Source organism: Cebus imitator, unplaced genomic scaffold, assembly GCF_001604975.1.
Source record: "Cebus imitator isolate Cc_AM_T3 unplaced genomic scaffold, Cebus_imitator-1.0 Scaffold369, whole genome shotgun sequence".
NCBI lineage: Eukaryota > Metazoa > Chordata > Mammalia > Primates > Cebidae > Cebus > Cebus imitator.
This window is the reverse complement of record NW_016107684.1, coordinates 1,323,143-1,338,963: the sequence shown is the minus strand read 5'-3', so window position 1 is coordinate 1,338,963 and position 15,821 is coordinate 1,323,143. Positions and strand designations below refer to the sequence as shown.

At 34.0% G+C, this 15,821-nt stretch overlaps 1 protein-coding gene across 1 annotated transcript in view; it reads left to right on the top strand.

Moving 5' to 3' along the window:
• Positions 1–15,821, top strand: part of CCDC178 (coiled-coil domain containing 178) — a 477,354-nt gene that overhangs the window by 105,715 nt on the left and 355,818 nt on the right. The window contains exon 9 of the mRNA XM_017507137.2: positions 6,210–6,430. Within this exon, the coding sequence (XP_017362626.1) occupies positions 6,210–6,430 (221 nt within the window). The remainder of the gene's footprint in view (positions 1–6,209; positions 6,431–15,821) is intronic.

Here is a 15,821-nt window from a genome sequence, read left to right as displayed (position 1 = left end):
TGGTCACAAAGTCTTTGCCTAAGCCATTGTCTACAAGAGTTTTTCCAGTGTTATCTTGTAGAATCTTTATGGTTTCAAGTTTTACATTTAAGTCTTTGATCTATCTTGAGTTTATTTTTGTATGAGGTGAGAGATGAGGATCTAGTTTCATTCTTCTACATGTGGCTTGCCAATTATCCTTGCACCATTTGTTGAATAAGGTGTCCTTTCCCATTTTATGTTGTTTTGTTTGTTTTGTTGAAGATCAGTTGGCTGTATTTGGCTTTATTTCTGGGTTCTGTATTCTGTTCCATTTGTCTGTGTCTGTTTTTATACCAAAACCATGCTGTTTCAGCATTATACTGAACAGAGAAAAGTTGAGAATAGGAGCAAGACAAGGATGCCCATTTTCACTTCTATTCAACATAGTACTGGAAGTCCTAGTCAGAGCAATCAGACAGGAGAAAGAAATAAAGGACATACAAATGGGAAAAGAGGAAGTCAAACTGTTGCTGTTTGCTGATGACATGATCCTATACCTAGAAAACCTTAAAGGCTCATCCAAAAAACTCCTAGAACTGGTAAATTAATTCAGCAGAGTTTCAGGATAATAATTTTGTGTACAAAATTAATGAACACAAATCAGTAGCTCTGCTCTACACCAACAGCGGCCAAACTGACAATCAAATCGGGAACCTTTTTCACAATGGCTGCTAAAAAAAACAAAAAACAAACAAACAAAAAAACTTAGGAACATACCTGACTAAGGATGTGAAAGAACTCTACAAGGAAAACTACATAACACTGCAGAAATAAATCGCAGACAATGCAAACATGTGGAAACACCTCCCATGCTCGTGGATGAGTAGAATCAATATTGTGAAAGTGACCATATGGCCAAATGCGATCTACAAATTCAGTACAATTCCCATCAAAATACTGCCATCATTCTTTGCAGAACTAGAAAAAAGCCATCCTAAAATTCATATGGAACCAAAAAAGAGTCCGCATAGCCAAAGCAAGACTAAGAAAAAAGAACAAATCTGGAGGCATCAAATTACCCAACTTCAAATTATATTATAAGGTCATAGAAACATTTTCTAAATGTTTCATTAATATTTAAATTATTTGTAGTTTATAAATTTTCTAAAATTTTATCTGTCCAGAAGAATGTTCTGTTTTGTTCAAATTAATATATATTCCCCTGTTGCTGGGTAGTCCCTCTATAAATATCAGGTCAATTTGGTTGAAAGCTGTGTTCAAGTGTTTTATCTCCTTAAGAATTTTTTGGCTAGTTGTTTACTGAGTTGTTGAGAAGAGGGTATTGATTTTAACTATTAATTCAGAAAATAAACCAATAATATCAAAGTTATTTCAGTTGTCAAATTTGCTCATGTAGTTTAATTTTTCAAATAATTTAAAATACACTGACAAGTTGTCAAGAATGTAAGAAATGCAGCATGGCCAACTGCATTTCTTATGTTCTTGACAACTTGTCAGTGTGTTTTAAATGATTTGAAATTTAAAGTTTGGAATGGAAATTTCTGGAAATAAATAGACATCAGTGTCAGACATAGCCTTGGGGGAATCCTTAAAATCCTTGAGTTACAATTTTGATGTAGGTGTAGGGTACAGGATACTGGAAATAAAGTTTAAGTCTCACCGAAAGTGACAAGTCTAATTAGAGATCAGGATATAAAAATGAGAATCCAAAGGTCGTCTTAATGTCAGCCTAAGAGTAAACCATGAATTAATCTGTGGCTCAGATTCAACAACCAATAAACTTGCTTCTTTCACTTATACAATGTAGAAAAACAATGCTTCCTGAGTATTGTAATTTGCTAATCTCAAATAGATTTGTGACTCTTCAATTCCTGCTGTCTTTATGCTTAAAAATTGTTAAGTGGAGGCTGTCATTTAAATGTTCTGTAGGTTAGTAGTAAAGTCAGGCCACTGATAAGATCAAAGGTAAATTTGCTCTGCAAGACTAAAATTTCAACCCAGACGTGAAAAATTCGTCTCAGATTAAGTTCCAAGAAGAGAAGTTGCTCAATATTAGATATCGTAAAACACACAAAGATCCAGGGTCAATGGGTATGAATCAGTAGAAACAGACCACAGAATTTTACTCAAAATGTATCAGATGTAGGATTATTTCTGAGATGATAAAATAAGTATTGGATACATTTCAAGAAAGAAAAAGAGAAGTTTAAAAATAAAAGCAAGGATAAGAAACTTTTTTAAAGAAAGCAAAATACACAAATGAAAAATATGTTACTTAAAATTAATTTAATAATTGTTTACATTGTTTATGAGACTCAAAGAGAAGTAATAGTAAACTGTAAAATTTGAAGAAATTTTAATGTCATAAAAATGGCCATACTGTCCAAAGGAATTTATAGATTTAATTCTATCCCTATTAGCCACCATTGACTTTCTTCACAGAATTAGAAAAAAGTACTTTAAATTTCATACAGAACCAAAAAGAACCCATATAGTCAAAACAATCCTAAGTAGAAAGAACAAAGCTGGAGGCATCACACTACCTGACTTCAAACTATACTGCAAGTCTATAGTAACAAAAACAGCATGGTGCTGGTACCAAAACAGATATATAGACCAATAGAACAGAACAGAGGCCTCAGAAATAATGCCAGACATCTATAACCATCTGATTTTGACAAACCTGACAAAAACAAACAATAGAGAAAGGATTCCCTATTTAATAAATGATGTTGGGAAAACTGGCCAGCTATATGCAGAAAACTGAAACTGGACCCCTTCCTTACTCCTGATACAAAAATTAAGTCAAGATGGATTAAAGACTTAAACATAAGACCGAAAACCATAAAAACCCGGAAGGAAAAGCTAGGCAATACTGTTAACAGTATTGTTAAGGAACAAAGTCTTCATGACTAAAACAACAAAAGCAATGGTAACAAAAGCCAAAATTGACAAATGGGATCTAATTAAACTAAAGAGCTTCTGCACAGAAAAAGAAATTATCATCAGAATGAACAGGTAACCTACAGAATGCGGAAAATTTTTGCAATATATCCAGCTGACAAAGGGCTACTATCTAGAATCTAGAAAAAACGTAAACAAATTAACAAGAAAAAACCAACCCCATCAAAAAATGGACAAAGGATATGAACAGACACTTCTCAAAAGAAGACATTTACGTGGCCAACAAGCATATGAAAAAAAGCTCATCATCACTGGTCATTAGAGAAATGCAAATCAAACCCACAATGAGATACCATCTCATGATCATTAAAAAGCCAGGAAACAACAGATACTGGAGAGAATGTGGAGAAATAGGAACGCTTTTATGCTGGGAGTGTAAATTAGTTTAACCATTGTGGAAGACAGTCTCATGATTCCTCAGGGATCTAGAACTAGAAATGTCATTTGACCCAGCAATCCCATTGCTGGGTATATACCCAAAGGATTATAAATCATTCTACGGTAAAGACACGTGCACATATATGTTTATTGCAGCACTGTTCACAATAGCAAAGACTTGGAACCAACGCAAATGCCCACCAGTGATAAAATGGATAAAGAAAATGTGGCACATATACATCATGGAATACTATACAGCCATAAAAAGGATGAGTTCATGTCCTTTGTAGAAACATGGATGAAGCTGGAAACTATCATTCTCAGCAAACTAACACAAGAACAGAAAACCAAACACTGTATATTTTCACTCACATGTGGGAGTTGAACAATGAGAACACATGGACATAGGGAGGGGAACATCACACACGGGGGCCAGGGGGTGGGGGGGTAGGAGAGGGATAGCATTAGGAAAAATGCTATGTAGATGAAGGGTTGATGGGTGCAGCAAACCACCATGGCACATGTATACCTATGTGACAAACTTGCACATTCTGCACGTGTATCCCAGAACTTCAAGGATAATAAATAAATAATAAATTGCATGGAATGCATCATAGCAAGACAAGGAGAATAAAAATACAAATAAAATATTTAAAAGCATGGAATATAGAATGAGAGGTCATCATGAATATTTAATAGAAGATCTTCATGGAAGTAATAATGGCAATATTTAACAAGGTACTGTCGGACTCTTTAGAACAAAAGTCTTACTGTCTAGTTGGTGAGGGTAAAAAAACAAAGAAAGATGTTATAAAAATTGCATGTATCAATAAAATAAAAAATATTTAAAAGTATTTCATTAAAAATTATTAAAATTATTGTTACATGTATGGAAAAATCCAAATCATTAAAGAGAGATCAGTAGCTTTTGCTACATCAAAAACAGGGACTTAATTATCAAAGTATGTGAGTTTAGAAGTCAGAAAAAAAGCAAAGGAAAAAAAAAAAACAAAAAACAACCCAGTTGGGTGTGGTGACTCTTGCCTGTAATCCCAGGGAAGTAGGTGGATCATGAAGTCAAGAGATCAAAAGCATCCTGGGTGACATAGTGAAACCTCATCTTTAATATTAGTTAAAAATGCAAAAATTAGCTTGGTGTGGTGGTGCACACCTGTAGTACCAGCTACTCAGGAGACTGAGGCATGAGAATCACTTGAACCTGGGAGGCAGAGGTTGCAGTGAGCTGAGATCATGCCACTGCACTCCAGCCTGAGCAACAGAGCAAGACTCGATCTCAAAAAAAAAAAAAAAAAAAAAAAAAAAAAAAAAAAAAAAAAAAAAAAAAAAAAAAAAAAAAAAAAAAAAAAAAAAAAGGAAAAGGGAGAAATCCAATAACAAAATAGTAAAATAATAAAAATATATAATGCAGAAGAGATGTAAAGCTGAAGTTAGCTCACTAAAAAGAGCATAATGTAAAACGAATGGCAAAGTTAATAAAAAAACAGTGAGAATGTATAAATGATTCAGATCAGGAATGAAAATACATAGGGATGTAGCAGTGATTAATAGTGATGACAACATTAAGAACAAATTTCTTTGAATATCATTGAAACTTTAACAAACTAAATAACTTTACAGGGAAAAATGGGTTGCTGAATAAATAGATAACCAAAATATGTATATAGTCATTAAAGGAATGATTTTCACCTAATAACTAAAAATCCTTCCCCACAAAATAAATAAATATATACGTAGGACCATGGGGCTTAATATGCAGTTTCAAACTTCCACAACATCTTAGAGAAAAGAAATCAAAAGAAACTACAGCTGATATAAGAAGCATTATCAATTATAAATCACACGTACAAATATAGAAAATTACAGGGCAAAATTGCAAGTATAAATGCAAAAAATCCCAAGTAAAGACATCAAATTCCATCAAAATATTTATTTTAAAAAGATTAAAAAGAAAATAAACCAGCCCACTTAGTTTTATTCCAATAATGCAAGATTCAGTTAATGCTAGAAACTTAATATAATGAGAAAATCTTTTAATGTAATTTTTCTAAAAATTTCCCGGTCTGTTCATTGGGATTTAATCAAATTTAAATATTAGTATAAGGAAATTCCTTATATATAAATATTTTTATACAGAAAAATTATATGTATTAATTTATTCAAATTCGCTTTTGTGTTGTTTCATAGCATTCTGTCATTTTTTTTTCTTTTTTCTTTTTTTTTGAGATACTTTCTTTTTTTTTATTATGAGCTGGCATTCTGTCATTTTCTCCCTAAAGATTTTGCCCAGTTCATGTTAGGTTTATTGCTAGATTTATGTAATTTACTTTATGTTTTAGTTTTGCTGTTGTGAGATGTTCTGTTTTCAACATATTCTATGTGTAGGTAAGCATTTTTTATATTACTTTTACATAAACTATCTTATTTGCGATAATTTTCATTTCACTATTTCGTGTTTTTCTATTTAATACTATCAATAAGAAAATAATAATCACTTTTGCCTTTTCGTTCTGATATTTATAAGACTTATTTCATCATTTTTCTTCTAGGTGGTTTTGGAAGGCCTCTAGTCTTGCAGTTCTCTGTTTGAAGCAGTTACATCAAGTACTTTATAGAATAATGAAAATATATATTTATCATACAACATAAACAGGATTTGTACTAAAATAACTATTATCTTATGAAACGTATGTTTTAATCCTTTTGATGATGAATTAAGAAAGCAATATGTTTTATATTATCTTTTATTTTAGAAGTAGTAAGAGTCACAGATAAGGAATTCCTGAAGTTAAAATGTTTTATATTTATGTATTATCAAATATTTCCTTTAATCAGGTTTTCTTTTGTTCTTATCCTTCTATATCTAGAACATGAGGCCTATTTGAGAGATGTTATAGAATTACAATGGCATCTTGAAGATAAAGCTAATCAACTAGAACAGTTTGAAAAACAAAAGACAGAATTAGAAGAAGCAAATGTAAAGATTCAAGCAGACATAGACTACATGAATGAATATGGCCCTTTACTGGACTCTAAGCGGAATCAGGAACTTCAAGATCTGAAAAGCCGTTATAAAAAAAGAAAGGAGGTAAATGAATAAATGAATGCATGAGCATTTCATAAATTATTACTTAAAACTATTATGCAAAAGTTTTTCAACCATAAGAAATTAACACAGCGTTAAAGGTTTCATTTCTCTGAAAATTGACTCACTCTTTATCTCAACACATTACCAACTGTTGGTATTCATTTTAACTATGTCTTCTTCTCTCACCATTATATTTAAGATTATTAAGCAAATTTAGTCAACCTACTAGTAAAATTTCGGTGATTTAAAATAGCCAGGTAAGGCTGGGCATGGTGGCTCATCCTTGTAATCCCAGCACTTTGGGAAGCTGAGGTGGGCAAATTGCTTGAGCCAAGGAGCTTGAGATCAGCCTGTGCAACATGTTGAAACCCCATCTCTACTAAAAATACAAAAATTAGCCAGATGTATTGGTTTGTGCCTGTAGTCTCAGCTACTTGGTAGGCTGAGGTGGGAAGATTGTTTGACCCCTTGAGGTTGATGCTGAGGTGTGAGGATTTTGTGACCCCTGGAAGTTGAGGCTGCAGTGATCCATGATTGTGCCACTGCAATCCAGCCTGGGTGACAGAGTGAGACCCTGTCTCAAAACAAAGGAAAACAAAACAAGAACTTCAGAAAAATAAAATCTGGGGATATTTTTTTAAAGCCATGATCAAGCTGAGCAAAAATGCAAGCAAAACATATTAATTTTATTGTTGATTAAAATATATAAATGAAATAAAGTATTTTAATGGCTAATTAGATGTTTATCTTATGGAATATGAAAATAATTTATTGATAATTATCACAAAATGAACAAATTTAAATTTGTGTTATATTTATTTTTGAACATTTTAAAGTAAATAAAACAGGTTGTTAAATGTCTCCTGTGTTCCCCTCAACAGTTCCATTTTCATTCCTCCTTTACCAAAGACAATCTTTATCATGAATTTCATGTGTTTATAAGCCAAATTTATATAATTAGGTACATGTATGAGTGTTAATAAATAATACATAGTATTTTTATTATACAAACAATACCATACATTGTGCAATATTCTGCAACTTGTTTAATCTGACAATTTTTTTTAGTTTAATCAAGCTACTGTTGATATGTATAGATCTAGTTTATTCATTTTACTTGCCTTGTTTCATCGAATAGATATTTCACAATGTAATTACTTATTATTTCATTTATCATTTCATCTTCTCTTGATCAACTGAGTTGATTCCAATATCTGGCAACAAAACTGCTTATTTGACTGTAAGCAGTAATCCCACATGAATACCTTCCTCTCTATCTGCATATGAATTTTTCCTAGTGGGGTTATATACCTAGTTGGATATTTACTGGATTGTGGGTTACACACATTTACTATTTTATTAGATAATACCAAGTTATTCTTTAGAGTGCCTATAACTTATATTACTGGAGTAACAGCAGTACTCAAGTCTCATGTCTCCACTGTGGGCGAGAATGCAAGTAGTGTCCTTCTTGTTTAGTAATAGACCCCTAAATAGTTGGATGACAATGTGTCAGGCTCAAAGATATTTCTCAATTTCCCTTTTCTTATCGTATTTCTAATGAAATGTAGGTAGGAGTTATTGGCTGTGATTTCTAGGGAAGCTCTTTGAAATAGGCTGACTCAGCCAGGCAGTCTATTTGGCAATTTGCCTTAGCTATCATATCTAGGTTGCTGTAAGTTAAGAAAATGCCAAATTAGCTATTTACTAAACTTCCAGCAACCTAGATATGATAGTTGCAGCTCTAACTTCCATTTTACAGCATTAAGCAACCTTGGGGATGGAAGCCACAATTCATGATGGCTGAAGAGCAAAAAAATAGTCAGATATGTTTTTTTGAGAGAAAAGTAAACTACAACCTTGTTTAAACAACTTACTTGGTTTATTTCTGTAACTTACAGCCAAACTCAATCCTAACTGGTATAACTCACAATTTAGTTGACGTTTTTATCATTATTCTTTAAAAATTGGTCTATATATGTTTAAATTGGTATCCCTTTGTTTTACTGTGTTTCTCTCTGATACTGAACTTGGGTATATTATAAGCGGGTGAAGTGGACTTGTTGAGCAGCTGGAAGATAAGACCTGTAAATGGGAGGAAAGAATTCATTCTAGCAGACCAAAAAAAGAAGAAAAAAAAAGCAACATTCGTGTAAAGCTTATCAGGGCCACAATAATGGTTAATTTAACTGCCAACTTATAGGTCCATGGTGCCCAGATATTTGGTCAAACATTACTCTGGATGTTTCAATAAATGTACAGTTTTTGGATGGTATTAACATTTAAATTGTTAGATTTATAAGAAAACAGATTGTTCTTCATATTGTGGGTAGGCTTCATGCAATCAACAGAAAGCCTTAGAACGAAAACTAACCTTCTCTGAGCAAGAAGGAATCCTGTAAGCACACTACTTTTGGACTGGGACAGCAACTTTCCCCTGGGTCATTAGCCTGCCAGCCTACCCTGTAGATTTTGGACTTGTATGTCCAAAGTAGTATGAACTTTTTCCTTAAAATCAATCTGTCTCTCACCCGTACATCTTCCTCTCTCCTGTTGGTTGTTTCTCTAGAGAAGCCTGACTAATATGGTCACCATTAATGCAATGACTGCCCCTCTTTTATTTCACAATTATTGTGCTACTCCATTGCATCTCAAATTCCTAGATCAGTGCTTCTGCTTATCTGCCTTTAAGTCAGCTGATGACTTTCTAGCTATCCCAGGGGTCAAAATGAGAGTTTGGACCTCTTGGCTTCTGTAGTGTGAGCCATAAACTCCATGAAAGCATCCACTATGGGTTTACAATGCAAGGGAAAGTGATTCCCCAAGAAAATGTAATTCCCCATCATGAAATTGAGGTGCTATTAAGAAAGGCTATAAATGTCATGCAGCCAAAATATGAAAACTCTCTACTATAAGGTAGAAGAAAAGTGATAGTAAAAGTAAACACATTTTTCTTTGGTAAAATGAGCATAACTGACAATACTCAAAAATGAAAAGCAGAATTATGAGCACTGAGAGGCCCAAATACTTCCTCAGAGAGAAATAAAAATACATACATCGAGACTGTAAAAATTCTTGCCAACAAATTGGATAACCTAGATAAAATGGAATCAAGCAAAAATAGGAGATCTGAGGAAGTGAATAACAAGTAAAGAGATTGAATAAGTAATTAACTACCTCGTCCCCAATCAAAAAAAAAAGCCCAGGACCAAGTGGATTCACTAGTGAATTACACACACATACACACACTCAAACTCTCAAACTCTTTCAAAAGGAAAAGAAGAGGAAGGAACACTTCCTAACTCATCTATGTCAGAATTACCCAGTTGCTAAAGCCAGATAAATATATCACAATGAAGTAAATTATAGACCAATATACCTTATGGATATAGATGCAAAAATTCTCAACAAAATCCTAGCAACACAAATCTAGCAGCAGACTAAAAAGATTATACATCATGACCAAATGGCATTTATCCCAGGAATACATATGTGATACAACATATGAAAATAAATCAGTTTAATGGACCACATTAATAGAATAAAGGAAAGACACACACACACAGACACATACACACACACGATTGTCTTAGTTGATAACAACAATGGACAAACTCCAAAACTCTTACATGATAAAAACCCTCAACAGACTAGAAAAAGAGGAAAAATTGCTCACTGTGAATAAGGACATTTATGTAAATCTCACAGCTAATACTAAACATAATGATGAAAGACTTAAAACTTTCCTGTAGGATCATAAACAAGAGAATAATACCCACTTTTACTACTTCTATTTGACATTGTACAGAAAGTTCAAGCCAGAGTAGTTAGGCAAGTAAAAAAAATAAGGCATAGAAATTAGAAATAAAGAAGTCAAATTTTATTTTCAGAAGACATGATCTAATGAATAGAAAATCCCAAAGAATTCACAAAACAGACTCTTAATGCTAAAAATCACATTTAGCAAACTTGCATGATTCAGTTCAACACACAAAGCTCAGTTGTATTTTTTTTTAAATGTATGCTATTTTATTATATTTTAAGTTCTGGGGTATATGGGCAGAAAATGAAAATTTGTTACATAGTTATACACATGCCATAGTAGTTTGCTGCATCCATCACCCCATCATCTACATTAGGGATTTCTCTTAATGCTATCCCTCCCCAAGCCCCCACACCTCCAACAGGCCCTGGTGTGTGATGTTCCCCTCCCTGTGTCCATGTGTTCTCATTGTTCAACTTCTGCTTTGGGTGAGAACATGCAGTGTTTGGTTTTCTGTTCTTGTGTCAGTTTGCTGAGAATGATGGTTTGCAGCCTCATCCATATCCCTGCAAATGACATGAACTCATCCATTGTTATGGCTGCACAGTATTCCATGGTGTATATGTGCCACATTTTCTTTATCCAGTTTATCATTGATGGGCATTCAGGTTGGTTCCAAGTCTTTGCTATTGTGAACAGTGCTGCAATAAACATACGTGTGCATGTCTCTATATAATAGAATGATTTATAATCCTTTGGGTGTATACCCAGTAATGGGATTGCTAGGTCAAATGACATTTCTAGTTCTAAATCCCTGAGGAATCACCAAACTGTCTTCCACAATGGTTGAACTAATTTACACTCCCAGCAACAGCGTAAAAGCGTTCCTGTTTCTCCACATATTCTCCAGCATCTGTTGTCTCCTGACTTTTTAATGATCTCCATTTAAACAGGTGTGAGATAGTATCTCATTGTGGTTTTCATTTGTATTTCTCTAACAACCACTGATGATGAGCTTTTTTTCCATATGTTTTTTGGCTGCATAAATGTTATCTTTTGAGAAGTGTCTGTTCATATCCTTCACCCACTTTTTGACGGGGTTGTTTGTTTTTTTCTTGTAAATTAGTTCAAGTTTTTTATATATTCTAGATATTAGTCCTTTGTCAGATAGATAGATTTCAAAAATGTTCTCCCATTCTGTAGCTTGCCTGTTCACTCTGATTATAGTTTCTTTTGCTGTGCAGAAGCTCTTTAGTTTAATTAGGTCCCATTTGTCAATTTTGGCTTTTGTTGCCATCGCTTTTGGTGTTGTAGTCATGAAGTCCTTTTCCAAGCCTATGTCCTGAATGGTATTGCTTAGATTTCCTTTTAGAGGTTTTATGGATTTAGGTCTTACATTTAAATCTTTAATCCATCTTGAAGTAATTTTTGTGTAAGGTGTAAGGAATGGATCCAGTTTCAGCTTTCTGCATATGGCTAGACAGTTTTCCCAACATCATTTATTAAATAGGGATCCTTTTCCCATTGCTTCTTTTTGTCAGGTTTGTCAAAGATCAGATAATTATAGATGTGTGGCATTACTTCTGAGGCCTCTGTTCTGTTCCATTGGTCTATATCTCTGTTTTGGTACCAGTACCATGCTGTTTTGATTACTGTAGCCTTGTAGTATAGTTTGAAGTCAGGTAGCATGATGCCTCCCGCTTTGTTTTTTTTTCTTAAGATTGTCTTGACTGTATGGGCTCTTTGTTGGTTCTATATGAAATTTAATTTTTTTTTTCCAATTCTGTGAAGAAATTCAATGGTATTTTGAAGGGGATAGCATTGAATCTATAAATTACTTTGGGCAGTATGATCATTTTCATGATATTGATTCTTCCTACCCATAAGCATGGAATGTTTTTCCATTTGTTTGTGTTCTCTCTTATTTCCTTGAGCAGTGATTTGTAGTTCTCAAAGAGGTCCTTCACTTTCCTTGTTAGTTTTATTCCTGGGTATTTTATTCTTTTTGTAGCAATTGTGAATGGGAGTTCACTCATGATTTGGCTCTCTGCTTGTCTGTTATTTGTATGTAGAAATGCTTTTGATTTCTGCACATTGCTTTTGTATCCTGGGATTCTGCTGAAGTTGCTTATCAGCTTAAGGAGATTTTTGGCTGAGAAGATGGGGTTTTCTAAATATATAATCATGTCATCTGCAAATACAGACAATTTGACTTTCTCCTTTTCTAATTGTATACCCTTTCTTTCTTTCTTTTTTTTTTTTGCCTGATTGCCCTGTCTAGAACTTCCAATACTATGTTGAATAGGAGTGGTGAGAGAGAGCATCCTTGTCTGTCTTGTGCCAGTTTTCAAAGGGAATGCTTCCAGTTTTTGCCATTCAGTATAATATTGGCTGTGAGTTTGTAATAAATAGCTCTTATTATTTTGAGATACATTCCATCAATACCTAATTTATTGAGAGTTTTTAGCATAAATGGCTGTTGAATTTTGTTGAAAGCCTTCTCAGCATCTATTGAAATAATCATGTGATTTTTGTCTTTGGTTCCATTTATGTGATGGATTACATTTATGGATTTGTGTATGTTGAATCAGGCTTGCATCCCAGTAATTAAGCTGACTTGATCATGGTGGACAAGCTTTTTGAAGTGCTGTTGGATTCAGTTTGCTTGTATTTTAATGAGGATTTTCGCATCAATGACCATCAGGGATATTGGCCTGAAATATTCTTTTTTAGTTGTGTCTCTGCCAGCTTTTGGTATCAGGATGATGTTGGCCTCATAAAATGAGTCAGGGAGGATTACCTCTTTTTCTATTGTTTGGAATAGTTTCAGAAGGAATGGTACCAGATCATCTTTATAGCTCTGGTATAGAATTTGGCTGCAAACCCTTCTGGTCCTGGACATTTTTTTTTTTTTTTTGCTTGGTAGGCTATTAATATTGCTGTCTCAATTGCAGACCTTGTTATTGGTCTTTTCAGGGATTTGACTTCTTCCTGCTTTAGTCTAGGGAGAGTGAAAGTGTCCAGGAATTTATCCATTTCTTCTAGATTTTCTGGTTAGTTTGCATAGAGTGGTTTATAGTATTCTCTAATGGTAGTTTGTATTTCTGTGGGATTGGTGATGATATCTTCTTTATCATTTTTTATTGCATCTATCTAATTGTTGTATCTTTTCCTGTTTATTCATCTGGCTAGTAGTCTATCTATTTTGTTGATCTTTTCAAAAAACCAGTCCTGGCTTCATTGATTTTTTGAAGGGTTTTTTGTGTCTCTATCTTTTTCAGTTCTGCTCTGATTTAGTGATTTCTTGTCTTCTGCTAGTTTTTGAATTCGTTTGTTATCGATCCTCTAGTTCTTTTAAAAGTGATGTTAGGGTGTCAATTTTAGAGCTTTCCTTATTTCTTTTGTGGGCATTTAGTGCTATAAATTTCCCTCTAGACACTGCTTTTAATATATCCCAGAGATTCTGATATGTTGTGTCTTTGTTCTCATTGGTTTCAAAATACATCTTTATTTCTGCTTTCATTTTCATATTTATCCAATAGTCATTCAGGAGTAGGTTGTTCAGCTTCAATTTTTTTGAGTGTGTGCAGTTTTGAGTGAGTTTCTTAATCCTGAGTTCTAATTTGATTGCACCGTGGTCTGAGAGACTGTTGGTTATAATTTCTGTTCTTTTGCATTTGCTGAGGAGTGTTTTACTTCCAATTATGTGATCAATTTTAGAGTAGGCGTGATGTGGTGCTGAGAAGAATGTATATTCTGTGGATTTGGGGTGGAGAGTTCTGTAGATGTCTATTAGGTCTGCTTGATCCAGATCTGAGTTCAAGTCCTGGATATCCTTGTTAATTTTCTGTCTTGTTGATCTATCTAATATTGACAGTGGAATGTTAAGGTCTACCACTATTATTGTGTGGGAGTCTAAGTCTCTTTGTAGGTCTCTAAGAACTTGCTTTCTAAATCTGGGTTGCTCCTGTATTGGGTACATATATATTTAGAATAGTTAGCTCTTCTTGTTGCATGGATCCCTTTACAATTATGTAATGCCATTCTTTGTCTCTTTTGATCTTTGTTGACTTAATTTCTGTTTTATGAGACACTAGAATTGCAACCTCTGCTTTCTTTTATGCCTTCCATTTGCTTGGTAATTATCCCTCCTTCTTTTTATTTTGAGCCTATATGTGTCTTTGCATTCGTGAGATGAGTCTCTTGAATACACCACACCAATGGGTCTTGACCCTTTATCCAGTTTGCCAGTCTGTGTCTTTTAATTGGGGCATTTAGCCCATTTACATTTAAGGTTAATATTGTTATATGTGAATTGGATCCTGCCATTTTGATGGTAGCTGGTTATTTTGCCTGTTAGTAGATGCAGTTTCTTCATAGCTTCAATGGTCTTTACAATTTGGTATGTTTTTGCAGTGCAGTATTCAATATACTTAAAGAAAAGAACTTTCAACCTAGAATTTCATATCCAGCCAAACTAAGCTTCATAAGCAAAGGAGAAATAAAATCCTTTACAAACAAGCAATTGTTGAGAGATTTTGTCACCACCAGGCCTGCCTTACAAGAGCTCCTGAAAGAAGCACTAAACATGGAAAGGAGCAACCAGTACTACCCACTCCAAAAATGTACCAAATGGTAAAGGGCATCGACACAATGAAGAAACTGCATGAACTAATGTGCAAAACAACCAGGTAGCATCAAAATGGCAGGATCAAATTCACACATAACAATATTAACCTTAAATGTAAATGGGCGAAATGCCCCAATCAAAAGACACAGACTGGCAAATTGGATAAAAAGTCAAGACCCATTGGTGTGCTGTATTCAGGAAATCCATCTCACATGCAGAGACACACATAGGCTCAAAATAAAGGGATGGAGGAAGATTTAGCAAGCAAATTGAGAGCAAAATAATGCAGGAGTTGTAATCGTAGTCTCCAATAAAATAGACTTTAAACCAACAAAGATCAAAAGAGACAAAGAAGGGCATTACATAATGGTAAAAGGATCAATGCAACAAGAAGAGCTAATGATCCTAAATATATACGCATACAGTGCAGGAGCACCCAGTTACATAAAGCAAGTTCTTAACAACCTACAAAGAGACTTAGACTCCCACACAATAATAGTGGTAGACTTTAACATTCCACTGTCAATATTAGACAGATCAACAAGACAGAAAATTAACAAGGATATCCAGGACTTGAACTCAGATCTGGATCAAGCAGACCTAATAGACATCTACAGAACTCTTCACCCCAAATCCACAGAATATACATTCTTCTCAGCACCACATCACGCCTACTCTAAAATTGATCACATAATTGGAAGTAAAACACTCCTCAGCAAATGCAAAAGAACAGAAATTATAACCAACACTCTCTCAGACCACGGTGTAATCAAATTAGAACTCAGGATTAAGAAACTAACTCAGAACCACTCAACTTCATGCAGACTGAACAACTGGCTCGGAATGTCATCTGGATAAACAATGAAATGAAGGCAGAAATAAAGATGTTCTTCAAAACAGATGAGAACAAAGACATAACAAGCTAGAATGCCTGAGACACATTAAAAGCAGTGTCTAGAGGGAAATTTATAGCAATAAATGCCCACATGAGAAGCAAG